This window comes from Motacilla alba, chromosome 2 (genome assembly GCF_015832195.1).
Source record: "Motacilla alba alba isolate MOTALB_02 chromosome 2, Motacilla_alba_V1.0_pri, whole genome shotgun sequence".
Lineage (NCBI taxonomy): Eukaryota > Metazoa > Chordata > Aves > Passeriformes > Motacillidae > Motacilla > Motacilla alba.
Window position 1 is genome coordinate 44,551,317 of NC_052017.1, and position 21,922 is coordinate 44,573,238.

Here is a 21,922-nt window from a genome sequence, read left to right on the forward strand (position 1 = left end):
AATTACATAAGCAGAATGATAGTCACTGAAAAAGCAAAATATTGATAAGGCCTATTCAGCTTCCTGCCTCAGCAAGACAGTCATCTGTGGAGGGGTAGAATGTAAGAAAATAAAGGTAGTGCAGAAGGTAATCTCACTCCTGAGGAGTTGCAGCTGTACCAATTATCAAAGATTAGGAACAGGCCTGACTTTAACAGGCCACAGCTGTAACCAATGAGAAGAAGAGTGCTGTAAGAGAGTGGGTTAGCTGGTGGAGAGGAAAACTGTGAACTGAGAAGGAAACTGGGAACAGGGAGCTGGAGTCAGTTGGCTGAGCTGTGATGAAGAAGAAGGAGTCAGTGCTGTGAGGAGCTGCCCATGAGAAATCACCAAGAAGATATAGAACTCTGGCAATAAGATAATAGTCATCATCATATTTTGGAAGCCAGCAAGTAGGCTGAGGTGTTGAGAATGCTGTTAGTAGTGAACCTTACGGCAGAAGAATATCAGCTCTGCTAGCCAGGCTCACAAACCCAGTATTGGAGCTGATTATACTCAGGAATGTGGTATGAGAAATGCCTAGCAGAAACTGTGGTAATCCATTGCAATTAACCCCATCTCCATAGCAGTTAATACAAACAAACAAATAAACTAAAGGGAAGTTGGTCCTGACTGCAGTATTATATACAGAACAGTTGCTGATTTCGCAGGGAAACCCAACTATTTTGGCAAGGTAAAAACACCTTGTAATATGCCAACCTTTAAAGGTATTAACTCAGACAGTATTAAAATTTACAGCATATCTTAACACCAGCCTTAGGCATATGCAAAGCACTGAGACCATAACAGAGGAAGAAGAAACACAGGCATGGCATACATGTAGTGTTGGTGTCCTTGCAAGTTGATCCAGTGAGCTGAGATTTGGAGTCTTGTTCTCTTATAAGAAACCACTGGTAATTTTTTTGCCTCACCAGTGAAGCAAAACTTTGAACCACCGCCTCACCAGCGAGACAAATTTTGAAACATTATTGCAAAACACAAACACTTTTGTAATAATGTTTCAAAAGTTTGGAGGACAACTCTTTGTTTGAGAAAAAAATTTCTAACAAGAATCCCAGAAAGCATCTAAGAATTTGAAAAGTCGTTGCTATTTTCAAATATCAGAAATATATGATACTAAAACAGTAACATTTGAATTTATTTCATGAATTTGAGATGGACCAATAAGTACAACAGAGTTGTACTACAAAACCAAGGTAACAAAATCATAATATCATATCAAAATGATAATAACATAATCACATATTGATGTTACCACAGAAATACAAAAATAAAGAACAAAACTTCACTCAAACAATGAAAATATGTGTCAATTTCGAGAGGACGTTGGAAAATAATCTGAAAATAAAAAGCATAAGATGAAGATGTGCCCGTGTCCACCAATCTGCCAAAAAGGTCAAACACCAGAACAGTGGCTTTATCCACTTCCCAGGACTGACAGTACCATCAAGGCAAATGGAACATAAGAGTATTTTATTTGAGCAACTGAATCATCATACCCTAGATGCCGAGAATAGAAATTCTCTTGAGAATGGGGTCAGTCTGGAATAGAAATAAACACCGTGTACTAACAAGATGGGATAGAGCATGAGTAATCATGATATCTGGAAAAAAAAAAAAAAAAAAAGCTAGTACATATGGCAAAAAAACCCAACTGTATAGCATTTTCAACAGGCATTAGGGCACACTGAAGAACATATCTTACAAAACATTGAAACACATCTCAGAATTATAGGCTACTGGTCAGACTTTTGAGAACGAAGCAAAATGTCAGAGGCTTATGCAGTGCCCATTGAGGGTAGAGCAGTGAAGTGTTTAAGCATGCCTGAACTATGTGCTTGCAATCACGAGATCTCAGTTTGCCTTAAATTAGATCATATATTTATTTGAGAACAAGAATTTGATTACATCTGACTGTCCCGTCTAATAGCCAGGCAAATAGCAAGGCTGAGTTTGCTGCACAGATTGCTAGGAGTATTGAAATGGTGCAAACAAGACAGAGAATATTTTGCATTCCGTTCTTGAATGCTGAAAATATTCCCATAGAAAAGTTCACTGCAGTTGAGTACAATGCTTGAAGTCATGTTAAGTAACAGGATAAACTCAGGAGTAACAGACTGAAACAGTAAGTAAAAGGCCAAAGATAAGAATCTTTTAATTACAACCCTGATCTGTATTTGTAATACTTTATTTCTGCAAGACTACTCTCACACCTGAAGAAATATGTTTGAAGAGAGACTCCTCCATCCTTACACCAAATCAAAGGGAAAATTCCCCATCTGGAGTATATTGAAACTGTGCACCCAGATTGTAAAAAACATATGAACATGTAATGAAATGTGTATCAACAATAAAAAGGTGCTCATAATTCCTAATAAGGAGAGGTTGGAAAAAAAGGTGGTATAAGTCAATGTATGTCCCTATGTCTGCCTTTAATTATACTGAAATTTTTTTATCATGGAGACATTTAATTTCAAAAGCTATAAACCTATGGTTCAAGTGTTACTAAACTTTTTAAAATGTTTATTTTAGTGTGTTTCTCTCAGTCTATTTTGTAGTGCTATTGCCACTATTATATGAAGATTACAGCAGACTTCATTAATGTTAAAGTTCATACAATCTCACTCCCCCAAAATGGGGTATTTACCCCCTTTGCATAAAAACAATCCCTAACCAGGACTAATTCAACAGAAAGTGTACATAGGACAAAAAATGAGAAATCTGGAAGAAAAGACAGTAACTTGATAGTTATTGTGGCTTAGTTTTATCTTCTTGGACAGGGACAATGAAATTGACTTATTCTAAGATGTGCCATTGAACTGCTGCCAGGACTTGAGTGCAAATGAGCTAATACTCTATTCCTTCTTCTTTATATCAGTCATTCTTATCACAACCACAGATAAAATACACATTTTTCTGAAATCTAAATAAATTCCTCTTCAAAGCATCAAAGCATACTTTTCTTGTGCTTAATAATAGAAAGTGATGTCTACTTACGCATTTGGTTTATTTATATCTAGTCAACTACTCTTTTGCATTAAAAACAGAATGGAAAAATTATCTTACTTGTGCAGCTTCAAAGCTGTAGCTTCATTGATAATTACAAGTCACCTCTGCAATTACTGAAAACTTACAGTGTAAAACGGGACAGAGCTCCAATTTTCTCAGCCTTCATAGGAGAGGTGTTCCAGTCCCCTTATCCCTTCATGGCCTCCCCTGGACTTGCTCCAACACTTCCATGTCTTTCTTATTTTGAAGGCACCAGAGCTGGATGCAGCACTCCAGGTTGGGTCTCACAAGAACAGAGAGTACAGGGACAGAATGACCTCCCTCACCCTGCCGGCCATGCTCCTTTTGATGCAATCCAGGGTACCTCTGGCTGTGTGGGCTGCCAGCCCACACTGCTGGCTCATGTTGAGTTTTTTGCCAACAATAAAGAGGGGTTTCATTTTTTTTTCTTTTTTTCCTTTTTTTGATATTACAGGGGTTTAAAATCATGCTGAAGTCTTCTCGAGAGTGGGAGTAAAAAAAAATAGACCATTTGTTGTCATGCTGCCTAGAAGAAACATTGAATCCTTCCTGTAAGTGTACTATTTTTTTTTTTTTTCAATATTGGTTGAAATGCATCAATGGGTTCAAACCTGTTAAGAGGTGAAAATAGTGGTGAGACAATGAGAAAAAAAAACCACATGAATTCTTTACAGCTTGCTCTAGAGCAAATGCTTTTAAATGTTTTGTTAGAATCAGAATGGTTTGAGTTGGAAGGGACTTCAAAGACCATGTAGTTCCAACCCGCCTCTGTGCCCAACCTTTCACTAAACCAGGTTGCTCAAAGCGCCATCCAACCTGGCCTTGAACAATTCCAGGGATTCACAGCTTCTTTGGGCAACCTGTGACAGTGCCTCACCACCCTCACAGCAAAGATTTTTTTGCCTAATATCGAATCCAAATCTACTTTCTTTCAGTTTGAAGGCCTTTGTCCTGTAACCACAGTTCCAGATGTTGCCCAAAAGAAAAGGGATTTTTCAAGGGTCTTACAAAAACAAAACCAGAAAAGGAAAAAATGGAAAAAAAAAAAAAAAACCAAAAAACAAACACCCCCAGATTCCCAGAGAATGAAAAAAACAAGTGACAACTCCACGCTGTTGTTAAACATAGAAAACGCTTGTTTCAAGGACTAAACTTTGTCACAAGAAAAGAGTCTCTCAATTAGGCTCCTGCAGAAGGCCATGGCAGGGCTGAGGACGCTATCTGCCGTGCTGACTGTGAAGGTTGCGCAGAGCAGCCCCACCAACACCGGCTGCCGGCGGCACCCGACCTTTCCCGATGGACACGGCAGCCCCCGGTGCGCCCCACACCATCACCCGGGAACTGCCCTGCCACCCTCCCCGCTCGCTACCCGGTGGTCCCGCCCTGACGTAGGCGCTCCTGAGCCCAATGGGGCTCCACTCTGCTTCCGGCGTCCGGCGCCGTCTCCGAGATACGGGCGTGGGGTGGCGACCATGCGAGTAGCGTGCGGGGGGTGCGGGGACAAAGCCCGGTGGGATCTGGCGGTGCGTTCCGGCTGGGATAAAGGACAGCAAAACGCTCCGGGGTTCCCGGAGTCACCCTGCCTGCTGAGCCGGTGCCTTTCTCGCTTGTCTGTATTTTGTGGCACGCAGGGACCAGTATCCCGTCCGGACACTGCCACCGGGGCATGGGAAACTCCGTCCCGGAGGCGGGGCTCCGTCGTTTCGGTTGATGGCGGCGGCGTGGCGGTGATCCAGCACTACGGCTGCCGTTCCCATCCTTTCTCGCTGAGTCCATCCCCGGCACAGGTGCGACTGTCGTTCCCATCCTTTCCCGCCGGGTCCATCACCCGCGCAGGTACGGCTGTCGTTCCTTTCCTGCTTTACCGCCGCGTGCATCCCATACACACAGCTTCGGCTCTCGTTCCCATCCTTTCCCACCGGCTCCATCCCCGCACACAGGTACGGCTCTTGTACCTTTCCCCCTTTCCCGCCGGCTCCATCCCCGCACACAGGTACGGCTCTCGTACCTTTCCCCCGGCTCCATCCCCGCACACAGGTACGGCTCCCGTAATTTTCCCCCTTTCCCGCCAGCGTGCATCCCCGCACACAGGTACGGCTCTCGTACCTTTCTCCCTTTCTCCCCGGCTCCATTCCCGCACACAGGTACGGCTCTCGTACCTTTCCCCTTTCCCCCCGGCTCCATCCCCGCACACAGGTACGGCTCTCGTACCTTTCCCCCTTTCCCCCAGCTCCATCCCCGCACACAGGTACGTGTCTCGTACCTTTCCCCCGGCTCCATTCCCGCACACAGGTACGTGTCTCGTACCTTTCCCCCGGCTCCATTCCCGCACACAGGTACGTGTCTCGTACCTTTCCCCCGGCTCCATTCCCGCACACAGGTACGTGTCTCGTACCTTTCCCCCGGCTCCATTCCCGCACACAGGTACGTGTCTCGTACATTTCCCCCGGCTCCATTCCCGCACACAGGTACGTGTCTCGTACCTTTCCCCCGGCTCCATTCCCGCACACAGGTACGTGTCTCGTACCTTTCCCCCGGCTCCATTCCCGCACACAGGTACGTGTCTCGTACCTTTCCCCCTTTCCCGCGCACGTTCGCGGCCGTTAGCCGGCGGAGCGCGCGCGCCCAGCGGCCCCTCACCGCCCCCCCCCCATCCCTCACCGCCCCCCCCCCATCCCTCACCGCCCTCTCGTTCCCTTCGCCGCCGTCCCTCGGTCCGAGGCGCGGGAGCGGACCCGGGGCGGGGCTGGAACCCCCCGCTGGAGCGCTGCCGAGACCCCACGGCCCCCTCCCCTGTGCTGCTAGTGGGTCGGGAGGCGGCTGTGTCTCCGGGGCCGCCGCGCAGCGCCTCAGGCCTGACCGCCCCCCACGGAGGTGGGAGCGCAGGAGATCGCGGGTCGTGCACCGCTCGGAGTGGTTTGGCCATTCCCTCGTAACGAGAGGGAACCGCGTCTCCTTGGTGTGCTGGTCCTGTATCCAACCCAGAGCAAATCGGTTCCCTCGGTGCCTGGAGGCTGCTGCTTTGGGTGCTTCTGTGGGGGCTCACACCTGCTACGTTACAGGTGGTGGCTTGGGAGGCTTCCATGATGGCCTTCTTACCTCATCTTTTCACCTTTTGTATCAGTTTAATTGATCTCTTTTTACTTTATCTCAAAATCCATCTGTTGAAATTCTGTTTTGTGTGTCAGAGCGGCTGTGGGTGTCCCATCCCTGGCAATGTTCAAGGCCTGGTTGAATGGGGCATTGAGTATAGTGTTCTAGTGGCATGTGTTTCTGCCACAGCAGGGGCATTGAAACAAAATGATCTTTAAGGTCCGTTCCAACCCAAGCCATTCTATGATTTTATGATTCTATGCTCTGTTGGTTTATGTGCTGGAATAAAGACATAGCCATTACTCTTGAGAATCAGAGACTATTCTCTTTTCCCTGTAGCCTCTTGCATTTTTACAGATAATACCATTTTGAATTTGTACCTACTAGCCAGTCTATTATCTTTTGAATAAGATTTTTGGAAGTGTAAAATTCACCTTTTCAAAATTTTGATCACATTTCCTGAGAGGAGGTCTTCTGCAAAGCAATTATATTCAATCTTTCTGGACATACGGAATCCTTATTCATGGTAATGGGGAGGGTGACTACTATACGTGAATGGCCATTAAATTTGAAGGCTTCCTCTTTCTCCTCCTTTCTTTAGGTTTGTTTATGAGACTAATGCCATGTTTCCAGTCTGTTGCCTCTGAAGCATCCTAAAGCATGGAGAACTTTGTTTTGTATGAGGAGATTGGAAGAGGAAATACAACAGTTGTTTATAAAGGAAGGAGAAAGGGGACAATTAATTTTGTTGCCATTGTTTGCAGTGATAAATGCAAGAGAGCTGGAGTAGCAAACTGGGTAAGTAATGGGGTTTCTTTTCCTGCTAAATCTAGGAAAAAAATACAGCCCACAAAATTCTGGTTGCACAAGTTATAGAAAAGTGCCATGTGCTTCTTTAGATGGAGTTTGTCACGTTTAGACCAGCTTCTCAAGACTTTAAAAGTTCTTATTCTTTAAATACAATCTTCTTTTAATGTATATATTTCTTCGTGTGATTTTATTGGTTTTTAGATCACATGCATAAACACATGTTTACAGTCTTACTGTTTCTGTGATGTGTTAGTGAACTTGTAAAAATAGTTACATGTGATGGTTTGCTTTATTTTGTTATTAGTTGTGCAAGTCCAGTGGTAAGAGTAACTTCCAGTAAACAATCAATTTCTTGCTTAGCAAGAAGAAATTATTTTTGATGAAAGAATATAATTTAAGCTAAATCAATTCTTGTTTGTAAAACCTTGGCAAAGCTTTAAATATGATACTATCTGGAAAGAAAACTGATACAGTTATACAGTTCAAATATTTTATTTTTCCAGTAGGTACATTTTGTTTCTGTAGTGGGTTAACTTTGGCTAGATGCCAGGTTCCCGCCAAATCCTCTCTATCACTCCCTTCTTCACCTGGACAGAAGTCAGAAAATACAACTAATAGGTCAAGATAAGAGTAGGGAGAGATCACTCACCACTTGCCTTCACAGGCAAAACAGACTTGATTTAGGGAAAGTAATTGAATTTATTGCCAGAGTAGGATAATGGTAAATAAAACCAAGTCTTAAAACACCTTTCTCTCACCCCTCCTTCTTCTTGGGCTCAGCTTTACTCGCAAATTTCTCTCTATCCTCCCTTGCCAGAGATGCAGGGAGATGGGGAGTGGGGTCAGTTCATCAGATGGTGTCTCTGTTGCTCCTCTCTCTTCATGCTCTTCCCCTGCTCCAGCATGGGGTCCCTCCCATGGGAGACAGTCTTCCACAACCTTCTTCAGTGTCGGTCCTTCCCACAGGCTGCATTTCTTCATGCACTGCTCCAACGTAGGTCCTTTCCATGGGGTGCAGTCCCTCAGGAACAGGCTGTTCCAGTGTGAGTTCCCACAGGGATACACATTCTGCCAGCAACCGACATGGGCTCCTCTCTCCATGGGTCTGCAGGTCCTACCAGGAGCCTGCTCCAGCATAGACTTCTGAGACAGTCGCAGCTTCCCTCAGGTTTCCTCCTGCTCTAGAGTGGGGTCCACCACAGGCTGCAGGTGGATCTGTGCTCTGCCATGGACCTCCATGGGCTGCAGAGGGACAGCTTTGCCTCACTGGCCTTCACCAGGGGCTGTAGGGGATCTCTGCTCCAGCTTCTGGAGCACCTTCTGCCCCTTGTTCTGCACTGACCTTGGTGTCTGCAGGGTTGTTTCTGTCACACATTCTCACTCCTCTCCCCTGCTGCTGTTACACAAGAGTGTTTTTCCCCCCTTTTAAATGTTATCCTGGAAGTGCTGCCACCATCACTGATGGGTTGGCATTGGCTGGCAGTGGGTCTGTTTTGGAGCTGGCTGAGATTGGCTCTGTCAGACACAGAGTGAGCTTCCAGCAGCTTCTCACAGAAGCCAGTCCTGTAGACCTCCCCACCTGGATACTGAAACCTTGCCATACAAAATGGATACAGTTTCATATTCCCTCTCATTGTTTCAAAGATCATTTCTTGGGAACTTTTTTGTTCTTAGGAGTGTATTGGCCTACCAAATCTCTTGGGGATGCCTTACATACCACTCTAGCAAGAAACAGGCTTCTGTAGAGATAAGGCCATGTAGGTGTTATAGAAATACAGATTTTCAGGGTCTGTTGAATGGTTTTCTCTGTCTGATAAAATTAAGGATGATGGAAAAGCTTCTTTTCACTTCTTCTTGCTGTATTACCTCCCATTTGTATTCTTATTGAAAAAAAAAAAAAAGTAGGAGTGCAAGTTTGACTCCAAATTCTGATTTCCAGTTTATTATTTAGTGGTGCAGGAAGGCTAAATAATATTTATAATTTTTAGTTGGGAACTTACTAGTTTTTTTTCCTGTATTTTAAAAACAGGTGAGTTAGGCAGGGTTTGTGAGGACAGTTATATTTTCTCAACATACATGCAACACTAAAATATTTGAAGAATAATGTTAGTGCACTAGAAAAGGCAAGAGAACAAGTCGCTAATCTAGAGTAGATTGTATTGTTTCTGGTTCCCATGCCTCAAGTCCATATAAATACATTTATATCTTTCTCCCACTTAAATATGTTAAAAATGTCACTCTAGGTTCGTCTGACTCAGGGACTCACACATAAGAATATAATGACGTTTTATGAATGGTATGAAACAAGCAACCATCTCTGGCTTGTTGTGGAATTATGCACAGGTAAGATAAGCTCAAAGGTAAACATTTATGGAATGAGTATTTATAAGAGATTTCTTGCAGCTTCTCTACAACAAATGCTTAGATCTTTGAAAAAGTGTACTTATCTGATTATTAACTGAGAATCCTATTTATGTATAAAAATGGTTTTGCTCTTGGAAACAAAAATTTTTAGAAATCAATTGAAATGATGCTTCTCCTCTGCTTCACTGTATGCCTCTTTGAAAAGTTAGTTGAGTTACATAATGCTGATTTTTAAGAGCTGAAGAGAGGAGGCCGATCAGGGGACATAAAAGCACATTGTGAATAGTCAGAAGGTAGCTCAGTAAAAATTACTTTAGAAATTTTCTAAGGACTGGCAGCTTTTACATTCTCTTTCAAAAGACATCAAGGAGCAAATCAGTTCCAATGATTTAATATTATTCAAATTAATTTTTATTCAAAGGGCAATTCAGCACCTAAAGAGAATGATTTAAATTTTTTTCCTATTCAGTATAAGTATTTTGATTTCCATGTTAAAATTATAATTTAGAAACTCTGAGAACCCAGAACTGCATTAGGTTGTTCACTTAATTTTGGTAAGTTCTTATCAATCTATTAAAGGAATCTTGTAAAGCTTTCTTTAATTGTGATGGCTGCATGTTTTAAACTTCTGACAGCATGCTTTTCTCCATATGGGAAGGAAAGAAAAGAGAGCCATTGTGCATGTGATGCATGTTAAGATTTTGGAGTTTGTTCAATAGTAAAAGTCCATGTTACACCCAGCCCTTGTATTTATCCAGATTCTGTTTGAAAAATTACTGAAGAAGAGAACTTACAAGTTCTGAGAAAAAAATTCAGATCATTCTTTCAGTGATTAAAAGTGATTTTAATGGCTCATATGGCGGCTTTGGTCTACTTGCTTAGTCTGACTTTGGGGTACCTATTTAAGTTTTTACACAGGCAGCCTTTTATTGTTGAACAATTATCAGGTGTTTTCTCTTGCAGTTTTATAGTTTGCTGCAAGGTGATGTCCTGGAGCTAACTTACGTAGAATAAGATGTAGATTTATTCTTAATTTTGTTGAGACTTGAAAAACACTTTTGAAATATGGGAGATTCTCTCACTTGTCTCAAAGATAAGTTCTGTTTTCAGATGCAAAATATTTTTGTGTTGCTGGTTTCACTGTTTTTTTTTCTTTGTGTATTGACCATATTATGGAAACAATTTAACTGGAAAATGGCCTGCCCTTAGTTTTAGCAATTGTTCCTAGAAGTTGAGAGCCTGCTGTTGGTAATTTATTCTTTTTAACTTGTGCAGCAGGAATCTGGTTAAGGAATTTTAATAAAAGCATGGAGTACTATTATGCTGTGAAGTGACACAGTTTCTGGATTTCTTTTTTCCCTTCTATTTTCTTTGTAAAATAATATGGAAGTAGTTTTGAAGTCATGCAGTCAGTTTTATTTCAGATAAAATTAAGATTTTGTGACAGTATTGAAAATAATTTTTTTCTACATCTTAGATTTTGTAACTATTAGATATCAAGAAATATTTTTAATATCTACTGATACTGGTTTTTGATTGACATCTTTTTGAAGTTTATGTATTTGGTCATTACTTGTGTGATGTCTTCTTTATATGCACTTGCTGACTATGTGTATTTCAGGTGGTTCTCTAGAATCTGTCATTGCTCAGGATGAACGTCTACCAGAAGATGTGGTGAGAGAATTTGGTGTTGAGCTGGTTGCTGGTTTATACCATATTCATAAGCATGGGATTATCTATTGTGAATTGAAGCCTGGAAAGGTGAGGAAGGACACTGGATGTTACTTTTCATGCCATCAGCATTTATTTTATTATTTGTATTTTACCATTTGGAAGTAGCTTACCTCAGTTGCGAGTTTTATAATATGTGTGAAGACAATCAGAGACAAGTGTGTACCTTGAATATTTTATGATATAATTGATTTCTTTACTTGGTATATATTTGATACAATGTGATACAATCCTTTTGATTTGGTGTACTGGTTTCATTTAATGGAAGATTTTAGGTCTCTATCCTTGGAGACATAAATTTGTTATTATTCTATCATGCTGCAGAATATTTTGCAGTCATGGAAAATGCTAATGACAAAGTTAACTAAAGTGTCTTTGTTAAGATCTTTCTATATTGTTTGCACATACCATGGAAATTATCATCTTATTCCTGTATAAAAATACAAGTCTTGAGTAGTTTCTCATTTTGTGTATGTGTGTATTTTATGTAGAGGTTTGCTAAAGTCTGTGTTTGTTTTTAATTCACGTAGTCACCAGAATAGAATTGACTATAATAATTTTTTTTTGCTTAATAGTAATTTTTTTTTTACCTTGATCTATAAATGATAAGTTGCCATTCTCTGAATTTTTGGTAAAATCTTCCACAATTCTACTCAGTTCCTGTCATTTGAGGATGTAAAAGCACTAAAAATGCATACTGTAGATGATTGAGAAGTCTTCCAAAGAAGAATGCTGTTCTTTGGTGCCCTGCCCCCTGCTTCTGCCTGAATGGGCTATTTCTCTAAACAAGGTTTCTGGGATTATGAAGTTTTTAGTTGCAAGAATAGGCAGAATAGGCAGTGACTGGCCATAGAAAACTCTCATCATCATCGGACAAAATCTGTGGAAGTTTCTGCTATGCCTTTTTTTTTTCTCAAACGAAGCCCTGTTTGTATTTACTAGACTTATATTTTCCTATGCAGTTTTACTCTAAGTATCTTTTCTCTAGTAACATCATTGTTTATTTAGATTTAATAATGAGTAAACAAAAGTGTGTATTGAACCTCTTAAGAGTTCTATTGGGGTACTTTTGGTTATAAGAAAAAAGACAGTATTGGCATTGACTTAAAAGAAAAACTTCAGTGTTTTTGGTTATAGTGATCCTCTCTATGTGCTTAAATGGTTTGAGATTGTGATTATTTTTATAATAAATTATTTCATGTTGAAGATTTCAGTTTTAGTATATGATACTAGCATATTGGATTTTGTTTGTTCTAATAGATTCTACTGGAGGGGTCTGGCACTTTGAAATTCAGTAGTTTTTGCTGGGCTAGAGCAGATGGTGAAGACTTGGAAAAAGTTTTTGCTTTAGCTGGAGCTGAAGAAGGTGAAGATATTAATGAAAGCCCTCCGCAAAGATACTTTAAAAATATAGTTCAAGGTATGAGATTTCTGCTAGCCAGAATTAACTTAACACCAAGGAGACAGAATGACAGTTGGAATATCAATGACTATGATAAAGAGAAATTATTTAGAATTAATCCTCTTTTGTTTCAGAAAAAAATTGAGCTATGGAATTATTTATGGACTTTAAAAAAGTTTGTGCTGCAGGTGCAAGTCTGAGAAAGTTACTGTGCTTCAGTTTCAATAGGCAAATCCATACAAATGCAATAGACTGCAAATACTATGTTTTTTTTTCTCATTAAATAAGAATTCAGAAACTTGTTTTTAATCTTCTGAATCTTTTATTAGTCATTATCTTGGAACATCTCATAGGCCTCTATTTCTAAGATAATGATGTCCCATATATCAGTTACTTTTATTAGAAACAACAGAATTCTTCATAATATTTTATGAGAACAAAGAGAGCTCTCCTTGCTGTCTCCTTCTGAAAGTCCACACTGGAAATAGTAAGTCCAAGATCAGGTCTTTATTCAGGAAGAAATACAAATCCAATCTCTTTCCTGTATCTCTTTGGAACTGTTTTGATATGTATGGTAATGACCTTTAGTCACTTAAAAAAATAAAACCCAAGAAGAAAAGAACCCCAAATAAACTTTTTAAGGGACTATGGAGTTGGCACTTTTACTGAGATCATGTAATTTCTTTGGAGATTTTTGAGAGCTGATGGGAATTACTGTAGAAATAGGAATTGTATATTTTATTCCTGTATCAAACAAAAGAGATTTGTGACTAAGCTGCTATAATTTGATATGTGATGTTTTAATAGTTTTTTAGTGATATAAGAACCATAACTGTTTAGATCAGTGACTTCATTAGCTAGCTACCTTGTTTTTTGTAACAGAGTTTACTAAGTTTGTGAAGGTTTGTTTCTTGGGATTGCTTTAAAAAAAAGAAATTCCAAATCTAATGCAATGTAATTATTCCTGTTACTCACATGAGAATGATTTACCATTCTGGTGAAATTGCTTGGCTTTTAAAGCTGTTAAAAAAAATTCTTAAAGCAAATCAAAACATTCTTTGCATTAGTCACTGTGTTTGAAAAGTGCAGCACAAATCAGTTTGGTAATTGAAGTGAAATAAACAAGAAAGTAGTATATATAATCCTACATAATCCAGTGAAAGTATAGCAGAGAAGTTCCTTGGAAACTGCTTACATTTGCTATTTCAGTTTTCCTTTATGTTGGGTGAAGATAATCTGTAGCTCGGTGAAGTTTGGAGACAAAATTTGAAGTGTTGAAAAAGATGAATGCTGAATGAAGACTCCAAGTGCATTAATTATACATTCTGTATTTTCTAGGCTTCCCGCTATACACAGCTCCTGAAGCAATAAAGGGAGACAACTTCTGCAAAGCCAGTGATCTGTGGTCCCTGGGATGTTTACTCTATGAAATGTTCTCAGGTTGTAAGTTTATATATCTATTTAATATCTGTGATAATGGAAACATAGTTTATGGTCCCAGAGTAAATTCTTATGATCTTTCTAGGGAAGTTAGGACATAGAAATACTTGAGACAGGTTTTGAAGATTTCTTGAAGAGCATACTAACTGTGCTTAAAAGACAAAAAAAAGTGTCTTTAGCCAATAATCAGGTGAAACAATACTGTTAAGTGGTCCTGCTGACAACATTACTAACCAACATGTAGGGTTTAAGTACTATTATTTAAAATTGTGTGCAGCCCTCAAATTTTGACAGTATAGTGTTTTTTATCTCCTTGGTATTAAACTCTGTGTGCATGATTTTAACTTTTGAAAGAGATAACTGCCTCACTATTGTAAAACTAGAGTAATTTGGTTCCCTGCATATAAAGTACCCATTGCTTCAGCTAGAAGGAAGCTTCATCACAGAAGAGAATTACACTGCAGCCTTCTTAAACCTTAAGCAAAACACTGATCTGTTGGATCAATACAATAACACAGATATGAAGATTTCTGTCTTTTCCTGTTTTGTGTCTGATTCACACAGGGCTATCATGGTTACTTCCATCAAGTCATCTTTGGTGCCTCTTCTGTCTGTGGTTTCTTTTGCTGTTCATGATGAAAAAATTTAATCGAAGATTTGGAATTTAAATTGACAAGAAAATTTGATAAATCATACTCAGACTGAGGTTGTTTATTTCTTTGGATGCTTTCTCAGGAGAATGAGCTCATGATAAATCATTGTACCCTACAACCATTTTTAAGTTTGCCTAATCTGTGAAATATGCTTCTGTTTGTAGGAAAACCACCATTCCTGTCAGAAAGCCGTTCTGAATTAATTGAAAAGATTTTATCTGAAGATCCATTGCGACCAGGACCAGGTTTCTGTTATTCTTTAATGGATCAAGTCACAGTAATACTTACCAAGTTAAAGCTTTGGTTTGCCCTTTTTCTTCTGAGGCTGGTTGCAGGAATCAAAGTGAATGTTAGCAATGCCTTCCTGTGATAATTCCCTGTTAATGATCAATGCTTGTTTCCCTTTTGACAGTGACATATATAATTTACTTTTAATTGTTAACACTAAATCTACCTACTGGGGTGGTATTTTTGATCTTGGTCATTCTGGGCATCAGTGTTATTCACAGAGATCCTTATACATTAGTGGCTCTTTTTCAATTTCTTAATTTCTTCCTGATGGCTATCTGATAATTGGTGGGTGATTTTTTTTTTAAAGTTACAAATTTTAAAAAAATTTATTCATTTGATGTCTGAGCATTAGTAGTTTGTTTGTTTTGGGGGTTTTTTTGGAGATTCTTTGACATGCAAAGAGTGTATATTAAAGATTCTTTATACATTGAGATTTGTTTTCAGAGATTACTATCAAGAAAGTTTTTTAGCATGATCTGTAGAATAGTGTGGTTTACATTAGTTGATGATTGTTTTTGCTATCCATTACTGATCTAAAGTGCTTCTATTTACAGGTTCTGCTTTTCACAAACCATCTGCTGAGTTCGTAAGTTTGCTTGATGGGTTACTTCAAAAGGATCCTCAGAAAAGGTAAACTGTCTAATCCATGACAACTGTTTATATTGTCACCTCTGGAGAAAATAATTATTATGGTACTGTATGTATAGTATTTTGTAGATGACTATGACTGCAAAAAAAAAAATCATCCGTCATATAAAAGAGCAAACTGTGCTTTTTGTTAGGTGAAGACATATGGAATTAATGTTTTCATTAAGTGCTTTTTTTTTTTTTTGTTTTGTTTTAATACAAAACAAACAAACAAAAAAAGCTAGTGTTAAATAGATAACTTTGTCACAGAATAATAGGCAGTTTGGAATTGGATGGCTTTGCTTTTCCAGAACAATGGGCACTTGTATTACATTAGGCTTTAACTTACACCTGATACAGTTCTATTGTTAAACAATTTAGGGCTATAAGTTGTCGGGTATGTCAGATAATTTACATATGGGAAACTCTGCAGTTTCCTTCATTCTCATACTTCTATTGTGTGAATTTTCCATTCTGATTTAGGGCAAAAGTTTGTCCTGTAAGAAAACCTGCTTGTTGTCCAAATAAAAGCAAACAACAGGATTAACTGTTCTGTAGTGTCACTGTGTTCAAAACCTACTCTGGTGTGTCTCTGTGGAGCTGTACTTAGCCACTGTTTTTACAGTTTGTTTCTTGCTTTTCTAAAGGCTGAATTGGACAGACCTATTGCAGCATCCATTCTGGAAAGGATCCCTTAGCCATTGTGGTGGTGGTTCTACAGACAGACAGGGCCCAAGCTTGAGGTACTGAAAGTTCAAGGAAGATTTCTTTTAGTAAATATAAGCAAAGATAAAAAACATTTTATTGTCTGTATATTTTATAACTTTTGAATTTTTCCAACAATTTTCATTAAATAATGAATGGAGTTTTGCACCATTCTGTAGGTGGTTTTTGGCGTTTAGGAATTGTATTATCCTATTAGTGTATTGCACTGTCCATTCACTTTCAACTGAGTCCTTCCTGCTGGCTGTAGAATGTGTTGAAATTCACTTCTAAGCTAAATGCTCTCATTTTTATTTATATATTATATAATATTGTTGTATGAATCTGACTTAAAATTTTTTAACGCTTTTGTAGAATCTTATAAATATGGATCTGTTTTATCTTTAGTAAGTTTTTTGTTTGTTTTTATGCATTAGGCTTAGAGCCTCACAAAGCCTATCAGTGCATCTTAGAGCTGTGGTTCAGCCTTATAATCTTGCAAATGCAGCTGACCCATATTCTTTGCTTATGACATGATGCATTAATCTAATAGTAGAGATTTTTTTTCTAAATATTTAATACTCTACACTGCTACATATGCAGAAATGCCAAAATCTGTTGTGCAAATGGTTTTTATGTAAATAAAAGGTTAGTTTTTTCTTCTAGACTCCTGTTACCTTACTGGTTTTTGTGTTTCTAATTTTGAATTAGGATATTTAGCATTGTTTTTTATGTTACATTGTTACAAATGTTTGAAAGATACTTCAGGTTCCAATCTGGGGATCTAATGTCAAGATAGTTTTAGAATGCTAAGTGTTTTTTGTTATATCTGCTTCAAAATTTTCTCTCATGTTGTTTAATACCTATTTCTGGTACCAGTGCTGCAATATTTTTGTTATTAATGTTTCTTGTAGTTTGAGATACAGCTGTCTTCTAATTTTATTACTACTTTCACCTGCAAAAAAAATTTACTATTTAAAGTTTATACTGTGAACTAAGATTTTATTCAAGATTTTAGCAAGACTTATGTCAACATCCTGATAGTGCTAATTTTGGGGAATTTTCGGAGAACCAGAGGAACCTTAATCCCCTACAGAATACTGGGCTATTTAGCCATATTCTTGAGGTTTTTCTAAGGCCTCTGAAATATCTGCTGATGTGTGCACTAACTGACAAATATGACAAATGTAAAACATTGGCTTGACATGCAAAGGAAGCTCAATACTCTCTCTTTCCCAACTGTGAGGCCTGTGTATCTATTTTCTTCACAGTGTGGGTTGAATTAATATTTGATATCCTGGAGAGCCTTCATTAAGGTTTTATGACCCACTTCCATGTGAATAATATAAGGACATGTTAAAAAATGCCCAAACAACCAAAATCAATAAAATTGCATTCAAGTGTGACAGTGAATCATTACACACCCAAAAACGGGGTTTTAATCTTGGCTACAGATTTCATTATAGGAGATAGGTTTCTTGTGACGTTTTCCTGTGAGGGTTAAAATGTCTGTAATGCTTTTAGTATTTCTTTAGTATCTCTTGTATTATGGGGTAATAATTTAACTTTTTTAATGTCTTTCATTTAAGTTCCAATGATAGAATTTTTAATATTCTCCAAGTTACTTGCTGTAAACTTATTTTTCATCATTGCCATGACCAATATAAAAAGTATGTGCAACACATATTTAAAGAGTGTATTGTTCTAGAGAATGACAGTTAAACTGTATGCTAACAATTGCAACAGATAATGGATATAATATTTTTTTTATTATATAATCAATCCTCTTTTTTAAAAATCTGTAATTAATATCATTTTTTAAACAGCAGAGAAGACACAGAGTCATCAGTTTCTTGTAGTGCCAAAGAGTCAGTGGGTGATCATGAAAATCTAGATAACCTGTCATCCTCAAGGGCAGGTCTTAAATCACCAAGAAATTCTTTCAAAATAGGTAATATTGCTCATTATGTTATTTTTAGTTATTTTATCAATCCTACCAACATATTTACTCCCTATGTTTTGTTTGATTTTAACCTCTGAATGCAAGTTCATATTCTCTCTTCGGTAGAAACTCAGACTGAATTGCGGCCCAAAAGTGTGGTTGATGGTAAATCAAATGAATCCATATTTCTTCTCAGGTATGAAAACCTTCTTGTAATCCTGTATCTTTGGTGTTGGTTTTTGTCTCTTCAAACATTTTATTATTATGACTGTAATGCTGTGCCTGTGTTGCCTTTTAAATTTTCTATTACCAGTTAATAAGTAGTAAAATACATTTGAAGAGCTGTGAAAACAGTGTGTGCAGTTAAAGCTTGTATGACTTTATTACTCTCATTCTTGAAAGTAAACTTTTGATTATTTAACTGTCTGTCTAAACAGAAAGCTAAAATTTGTTTAGATCTCCCTTTCCCTCTCCTTTTCCCTCTCTCTCTCTTTCTCTCTCTTTCTCTTCTTTCTCTTGGAGTACGGTTGCTTTAAATACATAAGAATGAGCATTCAGTGAATGATCTGTTAATAAATTCTTCCTGCAGCTTTTCATTGCAAGGTATTGGTAAGAGTCTTTAAAGTACTACATGTGTATTAAGTAAAAAAATAACGATTGATTTAACAGTGATTTGTTTTAGTTGAGGCCTGATTCTGAAACTTTGTACTAGCTTTTAAACCAAGAAGATTGTCTAGTGAAATACTTTCCTTGTCAACATCAAGCAGAAATATTCAAGTTTGAGAATACTCTTTTAAGCTTCTGGCATAACCTCAAATAGGGCTTTTGTACACCATACTGTATATTAAAGTTATTTTCGTTGGTTTTAATAAAGTACTAATTATCATCTCACTTATATTTTTTATCATCACAGCTAAACATATATTTTTAGTAATTTCAAGTAGCATTTGATTTGGCAAGCTGCTCAGAAGAAAGGCTACAATGGTATTAAAAATGGAATCCAAATAATATCTTTTTAGCAATGTAATTTATATATAAGTACATTGAATACAAAATTAGAAATGTAATGCAAACAACTAAAAAAATCTGTTCTGAAATTCTCTTTGCATCAATGATATAACTTCTGAAAACAGTGTATGTGATGTCTAGTAAAGTATTAAAGCATTGAAGTGAAAGAAACTTGCTTACCTGGCACTTGGCATCAGAATTTAATTAGCTGCTGGAGTGGTTAATCAGCTTTTTACAGCAGTGGCTTCTTCTACTTGTGCAAATGGAATAGATCTCATTCATTTTAACTAGTTTAATTCAGCAATCTCTTGTCTTGTTTTAAACTGAGAAAACTTTTGAGAACTGAAAAAATAGGTACTATTATCTGTATCTCAAACATAAATGAAAGCAAATCAGTTGAATTGATTGAAAAAAATATATTTAACAAATCTACATGTTTGGAATAATTTGTCCAGCCTTCTAGCTAGAAATCATGGAATTTTTTGGTTTAGGAACTAAAATTCCAGGCACATTCTGATACTTTTTTTTAACCATAAATGTCATATGTTTATCAAATATTTCATATTTCATGTAGGTAATATTTTGGCATTCCTTCATTGTGCCCTTTAAATTTAAATTTCTGTTGAAAATAGGTGGAAGATGAGAACAGTTATGTTAATCATTTGATCACTGATTTCCTGAGTGTCTTCAATTTTGTTTGGTGTTTGTATTTTTAGTTTAGTTGTTTTTTCTAATAAATCTGATTTGCAACTTAATGTGCTTATTACTTTCTGCTAATCAAGAAATCATGTTCATTCAAAATTGTTGATTTAACTAGTTTCCTGGCCTGCCAATCATGATAATTCTAAAGTTGATTTAAAATGTTTTAATTTAAGTTATTGTGTACTATAAACTCCAAGTTCACTAGAAGCATTATGACAATTGCAACATGGCAGTATTCTAGTCTCTCTTTTCTTCATTTTCTAATTAGCTGACAGGATTTTAAAAAGGAAAAACAAAAGGTAAACCCAGTTCACAGTGATACACAAAAATTAGGAAGTTTTAATTTCCATTACTTAGCCAAAACTTGGGTGTCAGAAGAGAATGACATGAAATAAATTGCAATTTTTTGTTAAGTTAATTTGCTTTGTATGTTTCTTTTATTAGGACTTAAGATAATAATGGTTTAGCCTCCAGTTTGTAGAGTCATTTTGGGTGAGAAAGTAATCAAATTACATTCATTTAATAACTACAACAAAATATCGTCCTCCCTTTTCTAGCCAGCAAAGAAATCCTAACTTTGTCAGAACATTTAAAGACAGAAAAGTCATGTTTAGTTAACATGGATCAGGCAGAACATAGTGCAAGTTATGTTAGTCAGCTTTGAAAATTTGCTGTATGACATGAAAGTTTCAAAAGAGAAACAAAAAAGTTGTCTGCAATGAAGCTTAATCTGTAGTCTTTATTGGATTTTAATTATTTTTCTATTTCTTTTGCTGAAGTTCTCGTCCCACGCCTAGAACTAACTCTGCAGTAGAAGTACATGATGCTACTACTGTCCCAATCAAAAATTCTTCACAAGGAGATTCATGGTCGAAAAAAGTGAGTAGAAAGTTTATATTGAGGGATGATAGTCTTTCTAGTTAGAATTTAAGCCTAAAGTCTGTGACAAAGTTAACTTTCTTTTGCATCCTTCCATAATTAAGTGTGCAAGTTGATTGAAAAAAATACTTGCAGAACTTCAGTTGTAGGAGTTAAGAAGTATTCTTAGTCTCCTTTTTCTTTGCCCTAGTGCATAAAAGGCAAGTTGTCTTCTTTCTTCTCAATCTACATTTTGACCTAATGCTTTTTCTTCCAATATGTTTCTTTTACCATAATTTGTAGTTGGTCCTATCTGCTACTATGTAATTAAAAAGCAAGTTAGAATATGTTTCCATGGCCAGACTGCTAGGGATAATGTTGAAATGAAATATTTTGTGAATAAACATGATTAACTCTTTTTTGGTAGAAAACAGTTTTCATAAAAACCTTATTCTTGTTCTAGGCTGAAAATGTGTGCTCAAGTCAGCAGGATATGGAGTCAAAATTGAAAGAGCTCATTTACACTGAATCTGATCTTGTCGTGACACCAATCATTGACAATCCGAAGGTATAGCAAAATAAAATATAAGATTCAGGAACTTGTGGTTGAGACTATTTTTGCAGATTAATTTTTAATCAGGGTGCAACTCCTTTCCTGTACTTTATAATTCTCATTTTAAAGCAGTTCCACCCAATTATTTGGCAAGGTCTCATGCAATTTTTTGGCAGTCTTTATAATCCTATTGTGTTGCTTATTTGGAGGAATGAGTTATTTTGGGATCGAATAATAGTGTTAAATAACATCTTACAAGAAATAGACGCTACTAAATGCTGTGTTCAATGCTTTTGTAGATTTGTTTTCTGATAACTTGCTTTGATATCTGTTATTTAAATGAACACAAAACTTTCATTTGTTATACTCTAAACAAAGCTATCTATGAAGCCTTCTAGATTAGGAGTTAGACAATTACAGAATAACATGGGTTACTCTTTAGTGTGATAATGTTTCTATTCAACATAAATTTATTTTCCCTCCTAAAGAACACCTGAGGTTGCAAGAAATGTCCATGCTATTTCTGTTGTATGGATTCTAATGTGCTAACAGTTTGTAACAAGTCTCCTGAGCAGGGAATCCACACTTAAGTTTGACTGTAAAGAGCAAATAATAAAAGAATCAGTGCTCTCCACTGCAATGACAATGTAATGTGCATTTATAGGCAGATGTATTGG

The 21,922-nt window shown here is 37.5% G+C and overlaps 1 protein-coding gene across 3 annotated transcripts in view; it reads left to right on the forward strand.

Annotated features, from left to right (window-relative positions):
- Positions 1-4,567: 4,567 nt before the first annotated feature.
- The window catches only part of ULK4 (unc-51 like kinase 4), a 213,858-nt gene continuing 196,503 nt past the window's right edge, over positions 4,568-21,922 (forward strand). Inside the window, exons 1-13 of one of the 3 annotated variants that reach the window (XM_038126839.1) lie at positions 4,568-4,905; positions 6,764-6,960; positions 9,216-9,315; positions 10,958-11,097; positions 12,328-12,487; positions 13,808-13,909; positions 14,727-14,807; positions 15,408-15,483; positions 16,128-16,223; positions 18,009-18,133; positions 18,251-18,320; positions 20,614-20,713; positions 21,156-21,260. In XM_038126839.1, coding sequence (XP_037982767.1) covers positions 6,823-6,960; positions 9,216-9,315; positions 10,958-11,097; positions 12,328-12,487; positions 13,808-13,909; positions 14,727-14,807; positions 15,408-15,483; positions 16,128-16,223; positions 18,009-18,133; positions 18,251-18,320; positions 20,614-20,713; positions 21,156-21,260 — 1,293 coding nt within the window. In that variant the 5' untranslated portion in view covers positions 4,568-4,905; positions 6,764-6,822. Of the gene's footprint in view, positions 4,906-6,763; positions 6,961-9,215; positions 9,316-10,957; positions 11,098-12,327; positions 12,488-13,807; positions 13,910-14,726; positions 14,808-15,407; positions 15,484-16,127; positions 16,224-18,008; positions 18,134-18,250; positions 18,321-20,613; positions 20,714-21,155; positions 21,261-21,922 lie in introns of those variants that run through there. The other 2 variants (XM_038126840.1, XM_038126838.1) reach the window with 2 other exon arrangements.